Source organism: Haliaeetus leucocephalus, unplaced genomic scaffold (genome assembly GCF_000737465.1).
Source record: "Haliaeetus leucocephalus isolate CR32 unplaced genomic scaffold, Haliaeetus_leucocephalus-4.0 Scaffold1, whole genome shotgun sequence".
Taxonomy (NCBI): domain Eukaryota; kingdom Metazoa; phylum Chordata; class Aves; order Accipitriformes; family Accipitridae; genus Haliaeetus; species Haliaeetus leucocephalus.
This window is the reverse complement of record NW_010972437.1, coordinates 10,708,009-10,720,485: the sequence shown is the minus strand read 5'-3', so window position 1 is coordinate 10,720,485 and position 12,477 is coordinate 10,708,009. Positions and strand designations below refer to the sequence as shown.

Genomic DNA, 12,477 nt, shown 5'->3' with positions numbered 1-12,477 from the left:
TACCAAGCAGAAATATTATAAAACTCAAATGATGTTCATAGTAACTAAATAGTAATGATACCAGGGAAATGGTAGTATAAGTACCTGCATTCATCAAAAGTCCAAGATAAAATTTCAGAGTGCTGCAGACTTCATCAACTGTTAGCAAACAGCCATTTGCTACACTAATGGATCTTGACAATGTTTAGTAATTGATTACCACTATTTGATTTCTGTATTGTGTGTATTATCACAATAATGAAAATTGACCTGTAATCACAAACACAGACTTCACTGTATTTAATAGCATAAAAATAAAATAAAGCACAGCTCCTGCCCCTGACCATTTACTACATAAAATAAGAGGCAGATAGAGTGGGAAACACTGGAACAATGTCAGACAACTGAGAAGCTGTGAATGAACTAAACTTATTGCATTTTAAAAATCTCTCAAGTTTTCAGAATTATGCCAGTTTTGTGCATACTTCCCCCAAAATCTGGGGTACCTTCTTTAAAAAAAAGCAGTAAGCAGAAAAAGTAAGTGCTGTAAAAAGACAATCTTACTTTTACTATCTTGAAATTTGCTATGCATCTGTAGTTGTGAGTAAAGTTTTCCAACTGAGATAATATAAGAAAATGTTTCCCAAGATGCAGGTTTCCTAAAAGGAACACATTTTACAAAATACTCAAGTTCTTTTCTTTGTGAACATTTGAATCCCAAATTATGTTTCTGATTATTCCTCAGTAATTTAAGTCATTCCACTTGTATCTTGTAACAGATACACACCAAGTGTTGTCTCTCAGAAAACAATACAGAAAGCTTAGTTGACCTCAGTCATCCAGAATATTTCTGTGAGAAAGGACATGTATATGGGGAGCTGAGAGGGAAATTAAAAATGCAGGATCACTGAAAGACAGGTCGATACAGGCCAGGCACTTTTTTTGTTAGAGCTCTGTTGCCAAGGGTTCCAAATGGCCAGCTCTCCATAGCTCCTGTGCCTTATCTCTAGATACAGCATTAAGCCAGGAACTTTGGTGTTCTATCACACTAAGAGACTTAAGTACATCTTTCTGTCCCCACTATGTGATGGACAGGCTCCTTCAGAGGGAATAGGATCTCCAGATCCTGACTCCCTCTCTGTATTCTATAGTATGAGCTGGCATCTGGAGAAGCCTTGCCCATTTTCAGGACATGAACTTCTCACTTCTCCTTCACTGGAATCAAGGACTGCTGTAGCCCCATGATGCATCTTCTATGAGATTTAGTTGCCAAACACTTCTGACAGAGCTTACATTGAAATGAGATTCAAATAGGATGGGGAAAAACATGTTGATTAGGAGAAGGCAGTCCTCTTCTGTTACTTTTGATGTCTCTGAACATGTTAGACATCATAAGAAATCTTAGTCCTTTCCCACTTTAAATACAGAAGGCTCCATTAACATAACATTAACGCTGTCATTCATCATAAAACCAAGTTTTCAGAATAAAAATGAACATATTTTGAAGTCAAAATCCAAATAAATCCAAGTGCACTAATATAATGTAAAAATACAGCTTAAGAAATCAATTCTATATAAACGCAGCAGAGATAATACAATGAAAAAAATCAGCTTGCTTAAGAAATTAATTCTATATAAAGGATGCAAGGATGTCCATCTCATGAAGCAGATAATGCAAATTAATTTATTTTCAGGTTACTAAATTAAAGGGTTAAGACAGCTTCCTTTTAAGCAACCATTTGCTAAAACACTCAGTATTTTTACTTTTCTGCTCACATTCAGCTCTTTATCTACTAATGCTATTTAATAGAATACATTAAAACTACAATAGGAATTGAAATATATTTTGCGGCATGCATACTGTTAGCATCTTCCTATATACAAAAATATACATAAAAAGTTATGCCATTAAATATTTGCAGTCACCATAGTTGTGAAGATTAGTGACAAGCAAGCTCCACAATGAGCTCCCCACTAACATTGAAATATTCTGAAAAATATAGGTTACCTGATGTAAAGTAGGATGTTTCTTGATTTTTTTTTTTTTTTTTTAATGAAAGCAAATAAAGCAGGGCTAACAAATGAAATTACTTTCAGCTCGGAAAGAGTAATTTAATTAGTTTTTTTCTTCTATGGATAGCATTTTCTGAATAAACACACAAAATGCTAGAAATTCTGGCTGTCATCTGCTTTTCAACAAAACATAGATACTTTCTACCAATTATCATAAATCCCCCTTTCTTCAATACCTAGAAATACATATCACTTTTACGTTCATCAATGCTAATAACTTCAAGTCAGACCATTACCTGGCCACATCCAGGGGCAGTGCATAAAAAGGGTTTGTCATCACTCATATTCCACAGGTCGTTGTGCTACCTGTATTGAAATGAGAATGGAACAGATTTTACAAATATTGCAACAAATTAGCAATACATTAACATCCACAGGATATCTTAATATTCCATGGGCAAGAATTTCTGCCTTCAGGCTAAACTAAGAATCTGAATACCCAGGATTCAACAGAGTCTGCATTCCAAGCTCTGTCAGGAAGGTACACAAAATCCCAGTAGAGACATAGCAGGTTTTGAACACACGTCTCAATCGGAAAGGCAAGTATTTGTACTTAACATGACTACTTGCAAAAGTATCTGAAAATATAGTAAGACAACTTGTTACTGAAATAAAAATACATTGTAATAATGATCCAATTCCTACAATTAAGAAAAGAACAAAGAGCAGCAGACAATCCCAAGTAGTCAAGGACACAGTGCCAACAAATGAGAAAAAGTGGTTGATTCCTTAGCCTTTTCATAATCTTTACAGCTCATCTTTAAAGATAAGTTAGCAGATAGCCCTTTATGTAAATTGTTACAAATTAAACTACAAAAACATGTACTTTAGTAACGTTTCAGCTGTACAACTAAATTACCAACAGGCTAAAAATGTTTAAGACATAATAGATATTAATTATGTTTTGTGCTGTTTTACATACTCGCCACACTTACTAATACACATACCTGCCAGATTTCACTTATAAACCTGTTTCATAGGGCAAACTATCATATCCTCCTTTTCATGGCAATGAACTGTAATTGAAAGAAGATATTAATTATTATGCATGTTAAACATGTAGGAATACATGATTTTGTAAAGATAAATGATATAATGCCCACAATTCACCCATGAAACACAACAGCTTTTCAAAGAAATGGTTTACTTCCATACATGCTCTAATTAGTTACACTTTCTCTCAGACAGAAAGATATGCTTCTACTCTCTCATCCTGCAAGCACAGAACAAACATAGCAAGGTAGTATCACTCTGCTTCAGGGAGCGAAAGAGGGACACAGACAGGATTGAGCCAGCGTGTGCTGGACAAAGCATAAAACTAGTATGTGGATGTTGTGACATCAATGACAAAAAATAATAAAGTTCTGGTACAATGAACATATAAAATCAAGATATTGTTGTCACATCACTAAACCCAATAGTGGTAACTAATCTCAACACTCTAAGTTACCTCATTTTAAGGTCAAGTAATGAGGGGTGGTGGGGGAGTTGAATATACCAAATTAGCTTATTAGCCAGGAGATGACAAGCACTCTCAACCCATCTGTGGCTTTACCCTGGAGGAAACACATTCATCTTTAAATATGAGTATTTGTATGGAGATCTAACAATGTTAGTTCTGAACACTGCTTAGCTTGATGAAGCAAATAAAGATGAATAAAGATGTCTTTATGATTAAAGATCATGAGCAGAATAAATCCATCTCTCCCCCAGCAGGCTGGTCATGAAAAGCTACAATGCTTCTGAAAGTGTCTAATCATCCTAAGAATGTATACTTCTAGTACACCACTTAGCACTAGGCACAAGACAGATCAAGTAAGCGTAAGCAAATAATTTAAGACTTAATACCTCAGAGATCTGTAGGGAACACACTACCTGATCCTTTTGCCTGTAACTGTACAGTAAAAAAACTACTGTATAGACTTTTTGGATATTACTGCAAGAAGGAGATCCCAGTGTCCTTGGTGTTGGGCACCAATAAGCAAAGAAGCAAAACGTGGAGTGGAGGAGATTCCAAAGTGTCACTTTGAAATATATACATTCAACAGAACGAGAATACTGAGCTGAGATCACAAGCCAAGAAGAGATGAATGGCTGCCAGAAACTTTAGAGCCTTTGGCACTGACAACTTGTGGAAACAGTTATGTCCTGAAGGAAGGATGCCAAAGCAAATCAGGGATGGAGATTGTTCTGCTGTTCTTTGCAAAGAGTTCATAACCTGTCTCAAGTTTCTGAAGGGATGAAATATTTCTTGAACTGTTCAAACTATGAACTTGGTACTGTCACCAATCAAGAGGATTAACAAGGTTATGGGCAAGTCTGAATGCTCATGACTAAGGCTTCACGGTAGAAAATAAGGTCCTTACCAATGAAGCTGTAGGATTACATCCTTTTATTATCTGGACACTTAAAAGCTATCTTGTGAGCTTATTATCCTTGTTCAGCTACACAACAGTCAGATTTTTTTAAAATGCAGGTTCAAAACTAACAGAGTCAGTCTCCTTTAGATCTCAAAAGGAATTTGCTTTGTTAAATCTTGATCATGGGGCAACATATAGTTATATATGGCTACAATATACACACACAGATACATACTATGAGCAGAAGTTACATCAGAAATGTCTGAAGGTGCAAGAAACAACTCTTTTTTTTTTTTATCCAAAGGATGAAGAGTTTGATTAACAAAAGTGCATGTAGGGCATTTTTTCCACTCTGTTACTACACCTTGTTGTCAGTCTTTGACAAGTGCATAGTATCAGCCATAAAAATCTACTCCATCGATACTGTTAGTATTTTTCTTAGGTCATAAGCTGTAAAGATCAAATTTTCAAGTCTGCTCATTTTCTCTTTTAAAGGAATATTACCAAAACACGTATCTGCATATGAAGTCATTACCTGATTCCATGTTTTGGTTTGTGATGCCTGTGAATTCTGAATGCCTGATTTATACACTAAAAATCAATCCTTGTGAAAAAGAAAAAAAGTATTGTCCTCCTGGCAAACTTACTGGAAAAAAAGTTGGAGATAAATTCATTTCCTGATCTTTATAATATTATTTGACTGCAGGCCACAAGGAATTTTGTGAGGTAATGCCTTGTAAAGGGATTCCAGCTAATATCTGAGGAAAAAAAAAAGTATCTTGAAGCACTGAAATTTTTGCACTTAAAAGAGAAAAGAAGTTCACTCATGCATTCCAGCAAGACTTCGGACATCATAAATCTAAACAGAAACTGGATCTGACAGGATGGGGAAACAAAGGGCTCGCATTCGTTACTGTAGCCAAATTCATAAGGATTGTATTTACCTATTACAAAGACAAATGCAAAGCTTGCACCTAGAACAAAGTAACTCCATGCAACAGTGCAGGCTGAGGGCCAGCTGGCTGTCAAGCAGGTTTGGGGCAGAACCTGTAACTCCTGGTGGACAACAAACTGAACACGATTCAGCACAATGTCACTTACAGCAATGAAAGCTAACAGCCTACTGGGCTGAATTACCAAGAGCATAGCAAGCAGATGAAGGGAAGTGATTACTCTCCGTTATCTGGCACTCATGAGGCTACAGCTGGAGTGCTGTGTCCCATTTTGAGCCCCTCAAGACAGATGACAAACTGGAAAGAAATCAGCAGGGGCCCCAACAAAATAGTTAGGAGGCTGGACTATTACATACAGGAGGAGTATCACGAAGCAAAATTTGTTCAGCATGGAGAAGGAAAGCTAAGGAAGGATCTACTTGCTGTCTTACACTACCTAATGTATTGTTATAGAGAAGACAGATCCAGACTCTAGGTAGAGTACAACAAAAGGATGAGCTGCAACATTCACAAGCCACACCAAGAAGGTTAAGAGCAAGTATAAGGGGGTCAGGGATTAAAAACAAAGAAAAAACCACACAGTGAGGGCAGCTGAACACTGGAACAGGTTGCCCAGTGGGGCTGTGGCATCTCCATCCTTGGAAATATTCAAAATTTGAGTGGACAAAATTCTCAGCAATCCAAGATAACTCTGAAATTTGAAGTATACCATAAAGACGTAGCTAGAAACAGAGGTCAACAACAGCAAAAGACAATCCAAACTTGGGTAACATTCTCACAGCTTTAGAAGACAACAGCATGGTTAACTTTACAGCCCAACAACTGAAACTGCTGCTGCTAGGGAAAACAAACAAACAAACCCCATCCTTTGCCTCCTCTTTTCTTTCTGGATTGTTTATTGCCTGACAGGAATAACAAGACTAACACACAGAAGGCCAATTTTCAGAAAAGAAGTTTGTGATTGCCACTCTGATTTCAAAAGGCTATTGGAGATTGACTGCTCTAAGAGAGAATATCACAGTAAAAAAAATTTAGTAAATACTCCTCCCCTGAAAACCAAAATAGCAACTTAAACACCATCTTGACAAAAATGTTACTCACCCGACCAAATGAGAAATGAAGTATGTAAACTAAGCCAATCGCTAGAGATGAATTATAGCCACCTTGGATTGTTATCCATGCAACAGCAAACACCTCGTCCCATAGAAAAAAGATGGTTCCTGAAGCAATCCAATCTGAATGTGAAACTCTAGCCTTAACTTATCTCTTCAGATAAACTGAACAGTCCAGTGAAATGATTCTTACTACCAGTCCACTGAACTGCAACTTTATTCTGTAAACCTTCCAATCCTAAATTCCTTTCAGTAGCATAAAGAAACCCATACATAGAATTCTTTTGAGTTACACTGAGAAACAGGATCAGAGCTGAACATGGGAAAACCATGAAATAATCTCAGCAGTATAATCAACTTTGGTACTTAAATCAGAAAGTAATCTCACTTTTTTGGTGTTTGCTCCATACTTTCAACACAAAGGTAAAATACTTCCATATCATGCCTACTTAAAATGTCATAAATGTCTTTTATCATTTTTGGAAACCCAACTGTACAGTAAAATATATAAATAAGTATATATATGTGTTTAAAATATATATAATACAGAGAAATAGAAACAGGTTTGCAAGCAATTTACTAATATTTAGGACAGTGTACTTATTTAAAAAATAAAGATGTTTCTATAAAACATCACACTAATGTTTATCTAAATGTGCTACAAAAATAGCTTCAACAATTATTTGTATATTTTTATAAGACTTAATTAAACATCTTAGGTACACTTTCTGGAAACTATTACTACATACTCTGAGGCTTGCTTCTAAAATACCTTCCTGTAGACAATTTGTGAAAGAATAGAAACACACACTGATTTAAGCAATGTCTTGTTGGCTTATTTTACTGTTAAAGGTTCTTCTGTTTTCTCTCAATCCCTACATACAGGAGCATGGAAAACACAACTGACATCTTGTTTCAAATTTTTTTTCTACTAAACATTTAAATGGCTGTTTAAAAATATATACATATTGATAATCCTTGCAAAAACCTCTCCAAATGTGCTGAGAAAAATCATTCTTCACACGTACCTAGTAAAGATTCATCAGACTTGTAGCTAAAGTCTCTGAACACTTTACCTGTATAAAGCATGCTGTATGCCAAAAGACCTCTATGCACTGACCTGCTCACGGCCTGTGCAGTCTTACCCTGTGATAACCTATTCTAAGCACAGTAGCAATACAGAGACTGCCTTCCTGTAACGTCAGGTCTGACACAAACAGCATGGAAGGAAACAGCCTGAACTGAACACAGAAAAGACAGACAACTATAAAAATACCAATAAAAAAAAAAAAAAAGGAAAACCTTAAAACTTTTCAACGTCAGCATTCCTCTACTGGCCAGCAAGCAAGAAGAGATGTACACTCTCACAAGTGTGTCACCCCCCTAAACTTGACAGTCCATAGAGGACAATCTGACAGTCTGCCAGCTACAGTAGTAGCCAATTTATCTACTACTGCTTACATGTGATGCAAACCCAAGTTTTGCAGCTAGACTGACCACTTGCACGTGGCTCCAACTCAAGAAACATCTGTACATACTGGTTTGAAAAAAAAAAAAAGTTGGACAAAAACTGTATTAAACCATTGAGACAAATCAGAATTATAGTAGTCCATCAGCATCAAGGCTCCCCTGGGTCTATACATTGCAAAGTGCTTAAGTTACAGTATCAGTGATGTATTTTCCTACGGATGTTTGCATTTCCTCAAGACCGATTGTGTCTATTCAACATTTCCTTTATTCTTTACATTTGATCTGGGATTGTGCCCCTTTCTACTGCAAGTTACAAACCCGTACAGTATACAAAATTATTAACTCTTCATAAGCTTTTCTGTAGATCTCACCATAGTGTGTAATTGCTTTAGGTAGTATAAGATTTTTAAGATTTTACTTTAAAGCTTCATTTTATAATGGGAAACTGAAACATAAAAGGGCAAGGTCAAAATTTCAAGCCTTTATCAACTTTTAAGAGTTCTACTTGAGGTGCGTACTTTTTCCAAAGTAAAGTGGACTGAATATATTTGCCACAGTAAAGAATAACATTCTTAATGGTTACCTGAAGAGCTGAATTTAGTGTTTTGCTTGGCTCCATACAAGAATTTTAACAGACATGCTTCTTTAGATGAGGAGAAAAAAAAAGAACTATTTTTGTTTTCCAAATTTAAACACTTCAAAATTAAGAGAGATAGCTTTCTCATGCAACTAAACAAATTAACGCAAATCAAAATGAACAGGGCACCCTTTATACTTTCAGTACTTGCATACAGCACTGCACAGCATAAATTTTAATCACCTCCCACATTTGAGCCTATCTTTATTTCCACAATTTTCTATAGAGGCAGATTTGCAAGTTTTGCTTTCAGTAAAAATCAGAAGTTAGTATGTTGAAAACACCACTTAAAAAGAAGTAATATAAATATATAAAATAAAAATTTGTTTTTTAAAAGAAAAAAAAAATCATTGTTCCACTTACCTGGAGGGACTGGAACAGCTGGTTTTTTTCAGTTTCCTGTAAAGCAAAAGAAGAAAGGTGAAGCAAAAGCAGTGTAATTAATACTTGACCATTACAGTCCAGTTTCAAAAGTGTTCTGACTGGCTCTATTTGTATAATGCCACAGAATTTAGCATCCCTAAAAAAGAAAACTGAATGATGAAGAGAATGGAGGAGAAAAAAATTGAAAAATAAAAACATTCCTCCTCATAAAGAAAGTGGGATCACCAGAAAGTAGCTCAGTAGATTCTGCAAGAAAACTATAAGCCATAGTCCAGAATATTTAAAAGTTGTAAACCTCAAAACTGGTGAACAGGAAAATGGGAACTCCTTCTTCACACTTCACTGCTTAATAGAATGGTTGTGCTGTTTCCTAGAAGACACATGATCTGTTTCAGAGAGTTCTGGGGAAGAATAAGGAAGAATGTAATGCCTGCAGCATAATGCTCAGACTTTTTCTTTAAAGAAGTCAAATGTTGGGCACTTTTTTTTGTTGATGTCATTAGTTAACTGCTTGTAACTGATGTCTGAAGTTAATTCCCTACCTTCCATGGTTTGTCTAAGATTCTGTAAAGGGTAGAGCATCTGGACAAAGAAGAAAAGATGCAAGAAGTGAGGACAATTGACTTAACAAGTTCAAATAAGAACAAGAAAGCCAGCTGGACAGATAGTCACATGTACAGAAACAAAGCAATTAAGTCACTTTAGCTTTGCTGAAGGAGCAGGCTTTTTTGACATGAAGGTACACTTCTGGTAAACAGAGAGCACTAATGGAATAAAGAAAGGTCCTTAGGCCTAACGCTTCCTGTTGGCTGAATATGGCAGCTCCTAAATCTACCCCCAGCTTAAGTATTTTTCAGAGGTGCCTTGATCTTTCTTTGACTTACTGGAAATTCATGCTGTGTGAATACAGCTCTTGTAGATAAGTGAAAGGCCAATGAACCTCAGAGAAGAAATACACAGGGGTTAATATTCCACCAATTCCACCAATATTCCACCACAATTTACTTAGAGATATATTCTCCAGCTCACTTCTCTAGGTTTGAACATCTTAATATTGTCCATCAACCGAACAACCATTAGAAATCCAATCTCCTTTTGCTACATTATTTCAACAAATTAAAAAAAAAATCTTAACAAAAAGTTACTTCAGTTTTACATTTTTTCAGACTGCATCCCTGAAGTGTAACATTGAATACAATAATTAAGAAAGTAATTTAAAAAAATCTTTAAATATATCATAAATATCCCACTACAGGATTCCCAATAGCCATTAAAACAGAATGATCTTTTTCCTTCCTCTAAGTAATAATATAAATGACCACTGGCATCCACCTAGAAAGGGAAACATACTAGATTGCTTGGAATAACTTACTGAAGTGAAGCTCCTATCTGAACTGAAGCTAATGGAAAAGTTCTCAGGCTGAACTGAAACTGACACAGAACAAAGTTGGAAACAGTACAGCATAAACTTTAAAAAAAAAAAATATTTATTGCACAGTTATTAAATATCAACTCATATTTGTATCACTAACTATATCCAATGCCACCTTAGAATGCACATGATTGATTTGAAACAAATGTAGTTAAGTTATGCAGAAGGACAATGATAACTTGAAATCTATTCGTTATTCCAAAGAAGTTAATAGTATTGAATCATGCTTGGCCCTTTGAAAACAGTTAATGCATTATTTTTATACAGAAATTCAAGATTTTAAGAAACCATAAAAAATGTTGAGATTGGACATAACATATACATTTTTAAAGTTAGTAAAGCTTCTCAGAGCAAAAAATGTGCATTTCTAAGTTTAATTAATAGTGGAAGGAAAAAAAAGAATAGCTGATGACAGAAAAGGAATTTTAGGCACTAGATACACCCAAAATTTAATTAAAAAAGATTCAAAAGAGTATAACTTTTCAGGTCGCTCAACACTTCGTCACAAAACAGAAGTAGCATGAAAACATTATTTATAAAATTATGTATGATCAAATTTAAGACCTGAAAGCACCTTACGTTAGATGCTGCATACTCTAGAAGTTTCTGGAAAAAGACATACCAAACACATTCATATTTCTAGAGTTCAAATCAGGATAGAAATACCATCTACACTGTGAAGATCAAAGGCTCAACTAGTTGATTAAGTATTAGCATGCAATATCAGTATTAAAACATAAACTCATAATGGATTTTAAAAAAAGCTACTTCACTCCATGCACACATCAAGTTTTTTCTATTATTTCACATTTCTTTTGATGCATTATATAACAAACAGTCCCTGACAAAGCTATGATTTTGTTTCTTAATAAGACAACTTTCTGATTTGGATTCTGGAACGTGGAATTTAAAAGAATTCAAGTGAATGCCTAACTTGACTATAGTTTGTCCCTCTGAAATTAAGTCTGCAACTGGATGTCCATTAATAGACAGTAACTTATGTTTCAGTGGAAGGCTGAAGAAATTGCATCTAGAACACTTATGGAGGACTGGGACCACAAGGAAGGGTCCTCCTCATCCTACCAGCTAGTGCTGAATTTAGCATCTAAGACAGACCTAGCAGTATTATGACCTTAACTTCAGCAACATTTGTTTTTATTAACTCTATCTAGCTTTACATTCAGCAAGAGATTGGGACAGGACATTCACTGCCATGAGCAGAATATGACAAGAAAAAAAAAATCCAAACTATTATTTTAAAAAGTGGAAAAGAAAATACACTTTGGCCATATTCAGGGTCGCTATTTGGAAAGTAGCAGATGATTCAGAATTTCCAGCTTTATTAGAATTTCTCATTCTACTGCAAGGAAACAGGTGACAGTATCAGTATTTGAAGATAAACATCATTGGGAGAAAGCAACGTAATGAAAAGCAAACGAGTGACACACAGCACATGGATGGGGCATGGAAACATACTCATGGATCTAACTCTAAGAATAGGGATGCAAAAAGATTGTAGAATGAATACAACTGCAGAAGCAACATGGCAGCACGCATATCTCCTAACTCCAAACATGAAGTTGTATTGTGGCATAAAACATCTGTGCCTAAAACACCCTGCAGCCATCACTGCTTGAGGGTCTGCGATGTGTTTTTTCACGTGAAAGCCTCAGAGGCCTTTTATTAAGGCAACTCGAGAGGCATAATGCACAATAACAGGCAAAGTCAAGAGGGCAACTGGTCCAGAAGGTCCACGTCCGTGGCCAGATCCCAGGCAGGCCAACACCTCCCTCTGATGCAGAAAAGCTGTTCTTACCCCCCCCCCGCCCCCAAACCGTACCCCTCTCGGTGCCCTCCGCACCGGCACCGCGCCCGGACCAAGATCTCTCTTCAGAGCAGAAGATGGATGCGGAGAGAGGCCTCCTTGGAGCTGAGATGAGGCAAAAAGGCCAGGCCTGCCTGCCCCCTTCCTCCCGCCTTCCCCCCTGCCTTTCACCCCCCGCCGCGGGCCAGGCCGGGGCCGGCGATGCCCCCGCGGGGCGGCCCTCTTCCGGATGGGGGGCGCGGGCAGCTGCAG

At 36.5% G+C, this 12,477-nt stretch overlaps 1 protein-coding gene across 5 annotated transcripts in view; it reads right to left on the bottom strand.

The window, feature by feature from the left end:
* The window catches only part of ATF2 (activating transcription factor 2), a 53,934-nt gene that overhangs the window by 41,127 nt on the left and 330 nt on the right, over positions 1 to 12,477 (bottom strand). For 3 of the 5 annotated variants that reach the window (XM_010566358.1, XM_010566381.1, XM_010566389.1), the window contains exons 2-4: positions 8,948 to 8,983; positions 3,000 to 3,068; positions 2,289 to 2,358 (exon numbers count right to left, since the gene is read on the bottom strand). In XM_010566358.1, coding sequence (XP_010564660.1) covers positions 2,289 to 2,336 — 48 coding nt within the window. In that variant the 5' untranslated portion in view covers positions 2,337 to 2,358; positions 3,000 to 3,068; positions 8,948 to 8,983. Of the gene's footprint in view, positions 1 to 2,288; positions 2,359 to 2,999; positions 3,069 to 8,530; positions 8,591 to 8,947; positions 8,984 to 12,477 lie in introns of all 5 variants that reach the window. The other 2 variants (XM_010566366.1, XM_010566373.1) reach the window with 2 other exon arrangements.